The sequence below is a fragment of the Kryptolebias marmoratus genome, linkage group LG17, assembly GCF_001649575.2.
Source record: "Kryptolebias marmoratus isolate JLee-2015 linkage group LG17, ASM164957v2, whole genome shotgun sequence".
In the NCBI taxonomy this organism is placed as follows: Eukaryota; Metazoa; Chordata; class Actinopteri; order Cyprinodontiformes; family Rivulidae; genus Kryptolebias; species Kryptolebias marmoratus.
The window spans coordinates 1589381-1604278 of NC_051446.1; the positions used below are offsets into that span (position 1 = coordinate 1589381).

At 38.3% G+C, this 14898-nt stretch overlaps 1 protein-coding gene across 4 annotated transcripts in view; it reads left to right on the forward strand.

The window, feature by feature from the left end:
- The window catches only part of LOC108250582 (metabotropic glutamate receptor 8-like), a 297339-nt gene that overhangs the window by 177155 nt on the left and 105286 nt on the right, over window positions 1-14898 (forward strand). For all 4 annotated transcript variants that reach the window (XR_005234323.1, XR_005234324.1, XR_005234325.1 and 1 more), the window contains exons 4-6: window positions 8404-8539; window positions 14489-14643; window positions 14736-14873. Coding sequence is in view for 1 of the 4 variants with exons in the window: in XM_037980851.1 (XP_037836779.1) it covers window positions 8404-8539; window positions 14489-14643; window positions 14736-14873 (429 nt within the window). In the remaining 3 variants the exon portion in view is untranslated. The remainder of the gene's footprint in view (window positions 1-8403; window positions 8540-14488; window positions 14644-14735; window positions 14874-14898) is intronic.

A 14898-nucleotide genomic window follows, 5' to 3' on the forward strand; every position in this document is an offset into this window, starting at 1 on the left:
CACTACGTTTGCTCACATCCTGTGCATCTCCTGGGGGCTAAGCCCCCCTTGTCCTTAAAACCTAGTGACGCCCCTGATGTCTCCACTATATTTCATGTACCCTCTTACACCATTCTGTCTGATTTTGGGAAAATATCAGAATATAAAAGTGACTTATCAAAAGCATTTTATTTACTATTAACCTTAAAGTAAAATAACAGCTAAATACATTAACTCTCGCTCCCTTCATGGTTTCAGATCAATTTAAATATCTTGGGATAAATGTCACGCAAGAAATTTCTGGGCTTTTCAACAAAAACTTTGAAAACCTGTTTTAACAAATTTAACAACAGATCAAGAGATGGTCCAACCTCCCCATCTCTCTAGCTGGCCAGATCAACATTATTAGAATGAATGTTCTGTCAAAATATTTATTCTTATTTCAGTGCATTCCAATTCTAATTAATAAGATTTTCCTGCTAATATAGATTCTTTAATAATATCCTTTATTTGAAATAAAAAAGACATCAAGAATTAGCAGAGACCTGAGGCCATGGGGGAATGGGATTACCAAATCTTCAACTATATCATTGGTCAATGCATGTCCTTCTGGAATGGGCCTCTCAAACCTGGGTGGGAACAGATGGAAAATCAAGCCTTTTTTCCTAATATACCAAAATCATTGTTATACTATTCTTCTGATCTGTCTAGATTTAAGTGTCAGAATCCTGTAGTTTCACACTCACTCAAGATTTGGTCTCAGATCAGAAAACATTTTAAATGGAATCGCTGTTCACTAATAATGTGCTTAACTGGTAACCAAGGATGTAGGCTTCTCTCAGGTAAACTAGTTCAACAATGGGATCTCAAAGGTGTGCACACAATTATGGACCTGTTCATTAACAACTTACTCCCTACATTTGAACAATTAGGACATACATTTAATATTGATAGTAAAGATTTTTATAAATATTTGTAAATACGCATCTTTATGAAAACATTCTCTTTTTTCCCAAATCAACCACAAGAGTACTCTACGATCCACTTAGAAAAGGATACATATCCAAAATATATAACACCATACTTGCCAACATTTAGGAATGGCAATGTGGGACAACATAGCATGAAGCGGGCACCACTGCCCCCCCCCCACCTCTTTACCCCTAACCCTCAACCACACACACACATTCACATTTTAAGTATTACATTATCTGTGTTTAATTCTGTCTGCCCAAATATATACAGTTGTATATAAAAAGTTTTGCCAGACACAGCTTATCCATTCATCAGCTGATCATGTCTTTAAAACATCATGCAAAAAACCCACTCCCAGAAATACACACAAACATCATAGATTCAACACGATTTTCCTGAATTCCTGCCACTGTGGACACAGAGTGGAGCAGGTCTCCTCTCTGCTATTAGATTGACAGCTGTCAGTGCTTGGGGAAGTGGGCGGGGCTTATGGTATGCTGCAAAATGAGTGCTTTCTCACATTTAGCCGCCAAAGTCACTAGATTTGTCACTAATCGCTTTTTTAAAATGCTCGAGGGATCTGAAAACTTGCTAAATATAGTGTTAAAGTGACAAAAAAGTGCGTGTGTGTGTTTTTTTGCGTAAGAAATACAAAGTGTGGTGTGTGAGGGCCAAATGCGGGACTTTTGGCTCTCCCGCACAGGGTGATGCGGGACAAGTGACGGGGGGGCTAAATGCGGAACTGTCCTGCCCAATGCGGGACGGTTGGCAAGTATGTAACACCCTTTCCCGCACTTGACCATATTAAAAATGCCTGAAATAAAGACTTAGGAATAAACATTACAGAAGACCAGTGGAATGAAGCCCAAAAACGAGTCCACTCCTCTTCAGTTTGCATCAGGCACGGCCTATTGCACCTATCCAACCAAAGACTGTCTGAGATTTTCCGGGGAGTGGATGCTTCTTGTGAATGTTGTGGCTATGCTCCTGCTTCAATAATACATACAATTTAGAACTGTCCGAAGATTGTCCTCTACTGGTCCAAAATAACAGAGACTTTGTCAGTAATTTTTAAAGTCTAACTTCCTGTTGATCCTGTAATGTCAGTGTTTGGGCTTGTACCCACAGATATTAATCAGAATAGCTCACAGGCTAATATGTTATGCTTTGTGACATTATTGGCCAGACGTCTAATTTTACAAAACTGGAAAAATAAAGTCTCTGCTATTTATCAAAATCTCCTTAGTGATAGAATGCAGCACCTGCATTTAGAGAAAAAATAAGTATTCCTTAAGGCAGAAAGAACAATCGGTCTACTCAATCTGGCAATCCTTTATTGCTTAATATAATAAGAAATAAATTTGAATGGTTTTACTAATTGTATTCACTCAGTTTCATGTATAAACTTATTCCTTGTATGTTAAACATGCGAATATACTATACTACCAAAACTAATATTAAACACAGGTAAAGTGAGTTATACAGTTGATACCAGAAGCTTACATACACTATATAAAAAGACATGCATTTTCTTCACAGCTTGACGTGAAATCAGAATAAACTTTTCTCGTTTTATGTCAATTAGGATTTTCACAATTATTTCTATTTGCTAAATGCCAGAGTAATGAAAGAGAGAATGTTTTTGAGGTAATTTTTCAATTCAATTTTTATTTTTAACAGAACAGTGCATATTAATAACAGCACATCTGTAACATGCCGGAGTTAGCCAGAGGGTAGTTTTCATCTGTAGTCCTGGTAGCCAGTTGTGCAATGGCACCCTAAGAAAACATGGAATGTTAAAAAATACAATCATCAGTAATTAAGAACGACATATTAAGACAGTGTTAGTTCATAATAGAAGAGCAACAATGATGGCGGAAAACAGTAAGATACAAGTGGAAGTAGTTCTGAGGATCAACAAAACAATTCTTTAAGCACACGTAGCAGTAGCAAAACGTAAAAAGCATAAAATCATCACTGAGTATCAAACATTGATAAAACCAATTAAAACATTTATTATATGCATGATAATTTAACAAACAATGCTGATAAAATCATAAAAACGTGTCGTTTACATTGGGTCAAAAGAGAATCACATATTCACAAATTAAACACATTATGTCAGCGGCAGGGGTTTAATGTTGACAAATCTGACTACTGATCAGCCATTGTTTAAGATGAGTGTGAAATAATTTATGTGTTAATGTCTCTAATTGTTGTTGGAATAGTATTCCATTCATGAAAAGCTTTAACAGAAAAAGCTGACTGACTAAAGGCAGTTTTTCTTAATGGTCTAAATGGTTTTTCTTAATAATACAGTCACACCGGGACACTCCTCGAGTGGTTCTGTGTGTAGATGTTCTTAGACTGATAAAATCACTAACAGGAGGTAGGGCCATCTCATGTTGGATTTTGTATGTCTGACAGAGATTTGTGTACTTGATAAGATTGTCCCACCTTAAAATATTGTATTTTGATAGAATGAAGCAGTGATGAAAGTGTTTTGGTTTCTTTCTGTAACGGTTTCAGAGAGGTGGGGTTAGTCTGAGACTAGCTTGTTAGACAAGATGTGAAATGAGAAAGAATCATTGAGTGCATAAAGATTTTAGCAGCTTGAAACAGAATTTCTAATAAATCTGAAATTTGCTAAATTAAATTAAATTATTTACATTAATTTAATTATTACATATTACTTTCTTCAAAGTCAAATATTTAAATACACTTCATTAGTATTTGGTACCATTGTCCTTAAACTGTATGACTTGGGTCAAACGTTTTGTATATTTTCCCACAAGCTTCTCACAATAGTTGGCAGGAATTTTGGCTCATTCATCCTGATAGAACTGGTGTAACTGAGCCATGTTTGTAGGCTGCCTTGTTCACACATGCCTTTTCAGCTTTGCCCATAAATTGCTGATAGGATTGAGATCAGGGCTTTGTGATGGCCACTCCAAAACACTAATTTTGTTATCCTTAAGCCACTTTATAACCAGTTTGGCAGTATGCTTCAGGTCATTGTCCATTTGGAAGACCCCATTTGCACCAAAGCTTTAACTTCCTGGGTGATGTCTTGATATGTTGCTTCAGTATTTCCACATAATGTTTTTTTCCTCATGATGCCATCTTTTTGTGAAGTGCCCCTATCCCTTCACAGCAAAATCCCCCGCAAACATAATGCTGCCACCCCCGTGTTTCACAGTTGGGATGGTGTTCTCCTTCTTGCATTCTCGTTCTTAGTCATTATGGCCAAACAGTTCAATTTTAGTTTTATCAAACCACAGGACATGTCTCTAAAAATTAAGGTCTTTGTCCCCGTGTGCATTTTTAAACATTAATCTGGCTTTTTTACGTGTCTTTTTTAGTAATGGCTTCTTCCTGGCAGAGTCGTCTTTCAGCCCATGTCACTTTTGCCATCTTTAGCCAGCATCTTCCCCAGTTTTTTTTTTTTTTGCTTTTGTTCTTGGGTTGATATGCACATTTCAAACCAAAGCAAGTTCATTTTTGGGACCCAGATTTTTCTTCTTCTTTTTTTTTCCCTGCTCTCAGCAAAGGTGGACACTTTTTTCTTCTGTCTTCTGGACGGTTGATAAAACTTTCCATCACTATCAGGACAATGGCAGAGAGGTCTATCTGGAACAGTATCCGTGGGCATTCCTCTTTGTTGTCTTTGTTGTCATCCTCTCCATTCCTCCCTCCCCCTTTGTCTCATTAGCATAGTTGATCTAGCTTAACCTATAACTTTATCAGCATTAATATAGTTGAATTGGCTGAACCTTTAGTTGAATTTGCATTAACAAAGGTATAGTTTATCTTAGTCTGTTCAGCTGAGGTTCTTAAATCGTAGTTTAGTTTATGTTAGCTTATTATATCTTAGTTTGGTTTTCCTCAGTTTATTTTAGTATGACTTAGTCAATTTTATCCCGCCTTTGCTTGCCAAAACTTAATTTAGTTTGCTTGGCTAACTTTATGTTATATTTTAGTTTAGTCTGTGTTTTAGATACATTTAGCTTTGCTTTTTTTAATAAAACCTTGACACCTCTAGTTGGCCGTTTATTATTTTTACTCTTAGTTAGCCTTCCGGTACCATTAGTTTCTGATCTGTTCAGCTGAGGTTTTTAAATCCTAGTTTAGTTTATGTGAGCTTATTATCAGTTAAGTCTTAGTATCTTAATATCTATCTTATTTCTTTCTCAGTTTATCTTTAGTATGACTTAGTATGACTTGTTTTAGATAAGTTTAGTTTAGCTTTTTTACATCCTAGTTTCCTAGCTTAGTTTTCCATCAGTTTGTTATTTTTGCTCATTTATTTTATTTAGATTATCTTAGCTCATGTTTTAGATAAGTTTAGTTTTATTTTATTATTGTTTGTGTTTTTGTGATGACTCTTGTTATGGCCCTGGGCTTTGTGGTGTAACAGTCATTTTACTGCTTGGTTCCTAGAGTTGAGTGGGTGTCACCACAAGGGGCACCTATTGCTTTTTCTTTTGTTGTGGTTTTGTACTGAGTAATGTTTTGAGGAAAGGAAGATGATCTGTGATGATGAGGTGCAGAGAAGTGCAGTTTTGTTATTTTTCTCATGTATGAGAGGATAAAACAAGCCCAGTGCCGTGGAGATCTGGCTTCACATGGACGAAGTGAAATAAAGTGAAAGTGTGGAATACTTCAACCGTGTGTTCAGCTGTTTCGGGTTAGAGTGGCTAACCACTGCTGCTAACTCCTTCTCCAATCGCTCACGGCACCGTCACAGTGGGGTGGGCTGCAGGTGTCGTGTGTCTGCCTTTGTGCTCCTCCTCTGTGCAGGTGATGCTGATTTGCAGATTTGGAGCACAGAGTATTTGAGGCTGGCTGTTTCCTCTCTGGCGCTGTTCCTTCACTTCTTGCTGCCTCCTGACGCGTGGATGAATGGGTTAGGGTTGGGGTTATGTTAATGACGTTCAGGTTTAGTGAGCTAGGATTGAAAACGGCTTCAGAGCATCTGAAAGTTGGCATCAAAGCCACTAGTTCAGGCAGTAACACGAGCGTTCTCCAGCTCGAGTCTCCCCAAGGTTTCATTAGTGCTTGAAATTAATTCTTCCTGTTACTTTGTGTTTGCATCTTCATCTGATCTTCATTTTCCCGCTAAAATATTAACAGCTTGCACTGTAGTCAACATTATTATCCGAAGGTGAACACTGTCCATTATTTCTGCATACAAATGAGAAATGCTTCAGTGCTGCAGAGTACAAAAAATTTTAAACCTCAGCTTTGTAGCTGTCGTCAAAATGATACAAGGAAGCCTGACTTTATGGGAAAAAATATTTTATCTGTACACTGTTAGATTGAACAGTTGTTGGACTTACCAGTGTCAAAATTCTTTGAATAAAAAAACTTGTACACCCAAAGAGTAGGGCCCCATGAAATGTTTTAAAATGACTAAATACAAAATTTATGAGGTTAAAAAAACCTGTTTTGGTGGCAGCAGATATCCGATGCTCCAATAGGTCTCTGGAATCCAGGAATGAGCTTCTATTGCTCCTAATTCTTTTTAAAAGGCTTTACTTTCACTCTGACAGTGTGTGAGTAAAGCCATGTCTGCAAAGAGCAATGGCAGATGGACTCTCAGCTCTTTGGGGACAGTGAGACTGATCATCTTTCTTCCTGCAGTCTAACAGATCATCAGCCTGAAACAGTCAGCTGACCTCCAACCATTCCTCTTTATTAAACAAGATAACGCTTTCACTTTATGACCTTTCTGTGTTGTAATACATTATTTTACCCCCACTAGTAATTAAGCTGCATATAAAGTGAAAAGGTAAGCCTTTATTCTAAAAAATCTAAAAAATCAGCTGTGAATGTTTTGAAAGGTAACTTTAAAATTTTATGATAATTAGGGTAATAAATTCCTTAAACGAGCTGCCCCATTTAATCCGACCACTGTACTTAGAAAATAAAACCGGAAAAACTATGTATGTTAGAAATCTAACTTGCTTCACTGCCTCTTAACCACTTACTCTGAGAAAATATCAATATCAATGAACTATTAATGTTCCTTATTGTTCGTCATGAATAAGAGTGTGTAAATGCAGAGAGCATCATTACATACTAAACACTAACTAAAAGACTGGAATGTAATATTTCAGACCCCAGAGGACAAAAAAAGAAAAAAAAAAAACCTTTTATAACATACCACTCACTGTATTTAATTGTCTTCATATCTTATTTATTATTTGTGTGTAAAAGGTTTTTAAAAATTGGGGTATCTAAACTAATAAAGTTTGTTGCATTCTTCACAAGAACAGACAAATTTGTTAGCTTGCTCAAGGTGGTAAGAACAAGACTATTTTGAAGTATATTTTGGTATTATATACTTCACGACAATCTCAAGAACTCCTTGGAAGCCAAGACAAAATGGACAACCGTAATGCAAGATTATTTTGTCAGATTTAAAAAGAAAAATGAAAACATTATGTGATTGTTCTTAAAGGAAGTACCTCACTGGGCTGTGACTGTTGGAGACTAGCTGGTGACTCAAAATGGCTGGAAAATAGGCAACTTTCCTGCTGTCAGTGATGAAAACTATCTAGGATCACCTTCCTTGTAGAAATAAAGCCTGAATGAAACTTGAAGCAAGAATTCAAAACAATATCATACTAGTCTATGACAATTCTATGGCTGCCACAAACAATTATTTTTATTTTTATTATGAATTGGCTAATTTTTTAAATAATCAAATAATCTGATTTTTTTTTATGAAGATCAAAATGGTTGATTTTATTTTAGTTCATTTAATTTTTAATAGTAAACTTAGGCATTTACAGTATGTCACATATTACAATGTAAACAAAACTGGACACAAAATGGGCAGTGTTGTTGAACATAGGCTAAGATTCTGGTCTATAAGTCTTCTCAAACATTTATTCATTGAAAAATGTTGTAGACAACTTTTGAAATTTTATTGAGATCATTTAGCAGCTTAACAAAAACTAGGGAATGGTTTTGTTTCCCTGACAGCTCAACAACTCCTGCTGTGTGTATCAATCTTCTGCTGCTGATGTTAAGCAACAACAATCTTACAGAGTGAACAAACCATTTTATCGTCAGCTAGCTTGAAGTGCACCAATATTTTAGAACTCTCTGGCCTTTGAATACTTTTATAACCCCTCTTGTGTTGCAGCTGCAGACTCTGCTTGTTTGCCATGACAGTTTAAAACTGTAGCTCAGTCACAGCCAATAGGAATTAGCCTGATGCATCCAGCATATACTAGTGGTGTGGAGACAGTTTTTTAGTTAAGAAATTGAAAGACAAAGTTGTAAAAATTACATGTCCCCTAAAAACATTTAAGTCAATTATTATAATCAACATTGATAAGACTAACCATTTGTGGCAGCCCAAGACAGTTTCTAAGGAAAATTATACTTTTAGCCAATTCTAATATTCAGCATTTCTCTCTCTTTCATTCTGTCTTGTAGGTGGGGTTTGTATTGCTCAGTCTCTGAAGATCCCTCGGGAACCAAGACCTGGAGAGTTCAACAAGATTGTCCTTCGTTTACTGGAGACACCGAATGCCCGAGCTGTCATCATGTTTGCAAATGAGGACGACATTCGGTAAAAATACCTTACGTATTCCAATCACTAGAATGGGGGATTCTAAAGCACCAGAAAATGTATTGAAAGTTTCATATTATTGTCATCATATTGTGGCTCCATCTATTTATTTAGTTGTATATGTATCAGGTCCAGGAGGTAAATAGACATCCCTCTCCCTAGCAACACTCTTCAGCTCCTCCCAAGGAATCCCTAAGATGTTCCCATGTCAGAGAGGATACATATTCCCTTCAGCTAGTTCTGTCTCTGCTCTGAGGTCTACTCCCAGTGAGACGTGCTTGGAAAACCTCCAGAAAGAGAAACTCAGGATGCATCATGCATGAACTACCTCAATTTGTTAGGAAAGTGCATGGCAAACCCAAAACGCAGACTCATGGTGGGCTAAAATAAAACTAATTTATTAACAAAAGAGAACCAGAAAACAAAGAGCTAATGAGGCAGCACCAAAATGAAATAACAAAAACGTACTAAAAAAAAAAAAATGAGCAAAAACACAAGGCACAAAAGTGTGGCATGGACAAAAACACAGCAACCAGGAACACATGGACAGGAATGAACCAGCAAGTAATGAGTGACAAAGACCAGATTATATAGGCAGAGGATAAATGAGGACACAGATGACTGATTTGTAACTAGAGACAGGCGTAGCAGGCTGAGTGAAGAGGTACCGGACTGAGGGCAGGTGAATGGTGACAGAGAAACACATAACAAAAGACAACCAAAACAAATGTCAGGATTCAGACTGTACCCAAGTGAGCAGCTCGGCAACAGACAGATTCAGAAACCAGAACGTAACAGTAAGTGAATTTATTTACAGTGAACAGATATATACAGGTGAGATCTGGAGCCAGGACCTGAGGAATAGAGGATGTCGTGAGTAAAGTGTCTTAAAGGAGAGGAATGGCGCAAATAATCTTTCCAGTGTTTGCTCTTACAGTACAGGTGAGAGTCCAGGACACGGAGGAGAAGACGAGGTAAGGTCTTTCACAGTGAAGGTCCGGCGGAGATTCCAGTGAGCGGCAGGTAAGCTGAGGTGGGCCTCTTCTGATGAAGGTGTGGTGGTGATTTGGAGGGCGGCAGGTTGGTTTCGTGATCCTAGGTGGCAGCAAGAGCAGGAACAGGCAGATACGGTGGTGCAGGTGAGTACTTAACGGCAGATATTTGGGTGCAGACCAGACTGGTTCCAGACAGACAGGTAATCCTGAAAACAGGTTCGAGGTAAAAAAAAAACAAGAACGAAGGTCACAACAAGGAGTTACAAAAATAGCGAAGTTTCACAGAAGCTCTGCACTTTACCACATGGCAAACAATGCTCCAGCGCTGGTCTGGTTCCCACTGCAGCCTTAAGTACTCCTCTCCTGATCAGCCTGATCCATTGCAGGTGTGGGAGGAGTGGTGACGAGGCGTCAACCACCTGCCCAGGAACGCCCACCAGGAAGCACTCACAAACACACACAAACCACCAATCACCACAACAAAAGAGTGAGAACATGACATAATACAGAAAAATAACTCAAATCATTACACAACTGCCTTTTTTCACAGCTCTACTCCCCCTGGATGTTGGAGCTTATCTTATCTTATCTGTAATTCTGAGCCTGGCCACGTTGGGGAGGAATTCAATTTTATTCATTTGTATGTGGGATCTCCTTCTTTTAGTAAATCTATATGGCATGATTGTAAGTGGGGGTAAAAACTAGATATACCTTGTAACAAGGAGTTTGCTTGGTATAAACCCATTTAGGACATAGAGAAACTGAAAAGGAACTGGAGAACACTGAACAGTGGAACCTCCCCATTGTTATTAAACAGTGAGAAGCTGAGGAAAGTGGTGGCTAAACCGATAAACTTCTGAAGTCTTGTGTATATAAGTTGTGTGTATAATATTGGTAATAAAGAATAAAATTTAAAAGTGATATTTCTTGAAGGAATGCACATTACTGACCATCTTGCATGCCAAAGTTTTAAACAAATTTGTCACACAAATTATATAATTTGCGTTGGGTGTAGACCAGGGGTCTCCAATCCTGGTCCTCAAGGGCCACTATCCTGCATGTTTTCCTTGTTTCCCTGCTCCAACACACCTGATTCAGTGGTTAAATTACCTCTTCATGTTATGCAGAAGCCTGTTAATCACCCATTTATTCAAATCAGGTGTGTTGGAGCAGAGAAACAAGTAAAACGTGCAGGATAGTGGCCCTTGAGGACAAGGATTGGAGACCACTGGTGTAGACTCTCAGCTACTTAGCTACCACTCAATATCTGCCAAAGTGACTGAGTTATAGCTTTTTTTGTTTGCTAAAGTCAGTCAGCTGTAGCAGACATCTTGAAACAAGTTGACTCCAAAAGTTAGTCATTTGTAGATGTTAATCTAACGATTGTGTAATTGAGCTTTAAGCTGCATTAGATGCTTTGCTTATGTGAGCTAAACTCACATGCAGATTAATCTCACTCCCCTCCCACCAGAGAGTCTTTAGGATCTATGTTTGCCTGGCTCACAAGTGAAAAGTTTTGGTCACATGCACGACAGTGTGAATTAGAGAGCAAACAACTGGGTATCCGGCTTAATTCTCCATTGTAAGTTTATACAGCTCAAATCTGAGACCTCCTCTGTCTAAAGTTGGTCTTTTTTGTTTGATGTAAGTGACTCCTCCCCCTACACCCACTCTCAAACCATCTGTCTTCTCTGTTCGAAGTCTGTCCAGAGTCTAACAGGACTCTCAGTCAGAGGCTGGTCTATTGTAAGGACAAAACACCCAAACACAAACTGAGCAGAGTGATGTTTGTAGTTCAGTGCAGTGAAGAATGTTCAGACATCTATATTAGAGAAACTAAATAACTCCTCCACAGATGCATGGCTCAACACAGGAGAGCCAGCTCTTCAAAACAAGACTTGTGGGTGAAAAGCCAGGTATGTCGCACACCGAAATAACAGTCGGAGTCGTTGGATTCCAGCCAATACACGGGGGATTTTATTGACACATTTACTCTTGATCAGCTTGCCCCAAAATCCCAAAGTATCTTTGAGACAGGGCGTATTTATACAGAAATCAATGCATGATGACTATGCATACTTCTGACCATTTACGTAACTTCTACGACACTGGGTCTAGCTCAACCCAGTGTGTTTCCTGTGTTCCAGGAAACAGACAATTCCTGTTTTCCAGGAACCATCCTGTTATCACCACCACTGTTCCGAAGTTCTGGCAAAAACAACCGGACATTCCTAACAGAGTTTGGTGAACTTCTGCACTCTCTTCTCCTCCACAGACTCAGCTGTCCACCTACACCTCAAGGATAAGGAACTCTCTTCTGAGCACTAAATAAATGTCCATATTCTGGACTGGGGTGTGTGTGTATGTATGTGTGTGTGTGTGAAGGAAGTCATTTACTTCAAACAACAAAGACTTGAATGACCCTCAGGTGGGAGATGAGTTCGATCAATCTGCATGTGAGTTCAGACAAACAGAGCTTGTTTTGCAAATTAAAGCTTGGAACTCCATACTCCAGTTTTGAATTAAGAATGTTTCCTGGGTGGGAAGCAAAATGTGCGAGAAGAAAAGAGAAATTCAACTGCTTTTTTTTTTTTTTTCCTTTTTCTGTTTACTCTGTCAAATAGTTATCAGTAGTTTGTACCTTATCAGCCATGACATCAGTTGTAGAGCACATAGTATGGTGAATAAGGCAGATTTCTTTGTCCAGGCTAGGCTAAAGGCTAGCCAAATGAGTGCCAGCATTTCATAATTTTTCAGGCTAATAAAACAACTTTTTCTCAAAAATGACATCAGTGTGAAATAACACTAACATTTAGTAATATTAAACCTTTACACTTTTGCATGACACAGTTTGTTTTGTTTATTGCCAATTTCTCACCCAAACAACATCTGTGTTACTATACCAATGCATGTGTGCGAAGCATAGATTCTGTGCTAATGGTGTCATGGCTTCTGAATGTATGAGTCCACCGGGAGTAATCAGGGGTATGTTTGACTAGAGGCACTTAATCAGGTGGCTTGATACATTCAGCAGCGTTAGCACCATCGGCATATACATTCTCTGTTAGCTTTGCACACATAAATTCACATAGTAACACCATTGTTGTTTGGTTGAGAAAATAGCAACAAACTAAACTTGTAAAGTTGTAGAGTTCTTTCACAGGGTCATGCTGTTTTTAAGAAAAAGCTGCTTTATAAGCCTAAAAAAATTATTGGTATGAAAGAACGTGACAGAGTTTTGCCTCTTTTTCCATACTCTGAGCTCTATGACTGACAGCTGACAGAATATTAGAACTTCACTTTAAAAATAATTGAACTGGCTTTCACAAAAGTGAAATGTAATATCTTGCTACCTTTTTTGACTAAATAACTTCATATGTAAAATAATACGTTGTATCTACAAATCTAAAGGTTTAAACAAAGGGAATAGTGTAAACCTGTAAAATGCCTTGAAAGCAGCCCAAATCCACGTCTTTATCAGGAGAGGTGCTGATGGAGGTGAACCCAGAGCGCAGACTCATAATGCAAGAGGAAACTAATTTATTAAACTAAAAGATAAACAAAACAAAGGCCTGACAGGGCAGCAAAACGAAAATGTGAACTAACATCAAGACTAGGCCGGGACAAGGAAACAACGACCAGAACGGGAACACACGAACAGACCATAAACAAAGAGCAATGATCCAGCGGAGAAGTGGAGAGAGACCGGGTTTTAAGCACAAAGGGAAATCAAGAGAAGTGGGCACAGGTGAGTGATAATCACTGCAGGCAGGAGGAGATGGGCATGGCAGATAAACAAATGAGAAACTGGGGAGAAGTAAGTGATGACCAGAACAGAAGAAACAAGGACAAAACATGAAACAAGGGTCTAAAGTACAAAAGAAATCAAAAACAAAAAAACAATACCCCAAAATCAAAATGTCCTGCATAAGGTTGTGAATAATCGGACCTCTTATCGCTTCTCAGTTTTCTAATATGAAACACAGCATATCAAATGTTGTTAGCAAGCCCACATGCTGAGCCAAAATCAATTAAAGGCCTTGCTTTCGTGGAAAGAAGGCATATTGTCCACCACCTTTCATGCCAGGGTTTTAAACTAAGATCATCTTGTGATGAGAAGGGACAAAGCCACAACCATTTTGGTCAAACTGTGTAAATTATGTTGTTTGCAATCATTCTAATCTTGCAAGATGTGATAGGATGACTCTCAGTTACTACCACATCAAATTTTAGCTCAATGTATGTAAAATGATCCGAGTTATAACCTTGTTTGTGCTAACAATTGCTGTGATAGAATTCCTGAATCAACTGTTGACTCCAACAGTTATTTGGTTGTTGAAGTACATTACTCTTTGAGAGATTCTTTAAAATCATTCAGTGGTTCATGAGATATTTTGCTAAAAGACAGATATAGTTGACTCCAGTGATTAATAGTAAAATTTTACTTTAAAAAATATGTGCAATCAGTTAGATCCCAGATTATGAGTTTGGGATCACTCTCAGCTAATACCATATTAAATTCTCGCTCATTACTTGTACATTGACTGACTTAGAGACATTTTTCTGTTTTCTAAGCTTGATTTGCTGTGGCAGCCATTTTGAATTGCCCTAACTTTGAAACGTAATCAGTTGTAGATGCTCATCCAATGATTACTTTTTGAAAGTTTCAATAAAATCCATGCAGTGGTTAATGAGATATTTTGCTAACACAATAGACAAACAAACACACACAGACACAGGTAAAATCATTGTCACCCTAGGCAGTGAGTGATAAAGTATGAAAAGAAGAATTACATTGTATATTTCCAACAACCACAGATCAGTGTAATAGTAGTTTTCTTCAGTTATATTCTTGATTTGTTGTACAAATGTAGAAGAAAAATTAAGGAGATGACAGCTGACCCTCTCCTTCTGTTTTCTTGGTCTCATCTTCCGTCGGCTGTGACTTTGAAAGACGAGTTCTGGATGCAGCGAAACGCACCAACCTAACAGGACATTTCCTGTGGGTGGGCTCTGACAGTTGGGGCTCAAAGATTTCTCCGGTGGTCCAGCAGGAGCGGGTAGCTGAGGGAGCAATCACCATCCTTCCTAAGAGGACGTCTGTGGACGGTGAGCTGGGAAGCAGCCACAAACTTATAATCATGTTTGTTGGCATGTGTGATGAGGCTCACATTGGAATGATATGTTGTTGTTCTGTGCAGCATTCGACCGCTACTTCAAGAGCCGTTCTCTGTCCAACAACCGAAGAAATGTCTGGTTCGCTGAGTTCTGGGAGGAAAACTTTGGCTGCAAATTGGGGATGCATGGCAAGAGACCCGGGAGCCCCAAGAAATGTACAGGTAGAACCAGTGGCCAAATTATAAT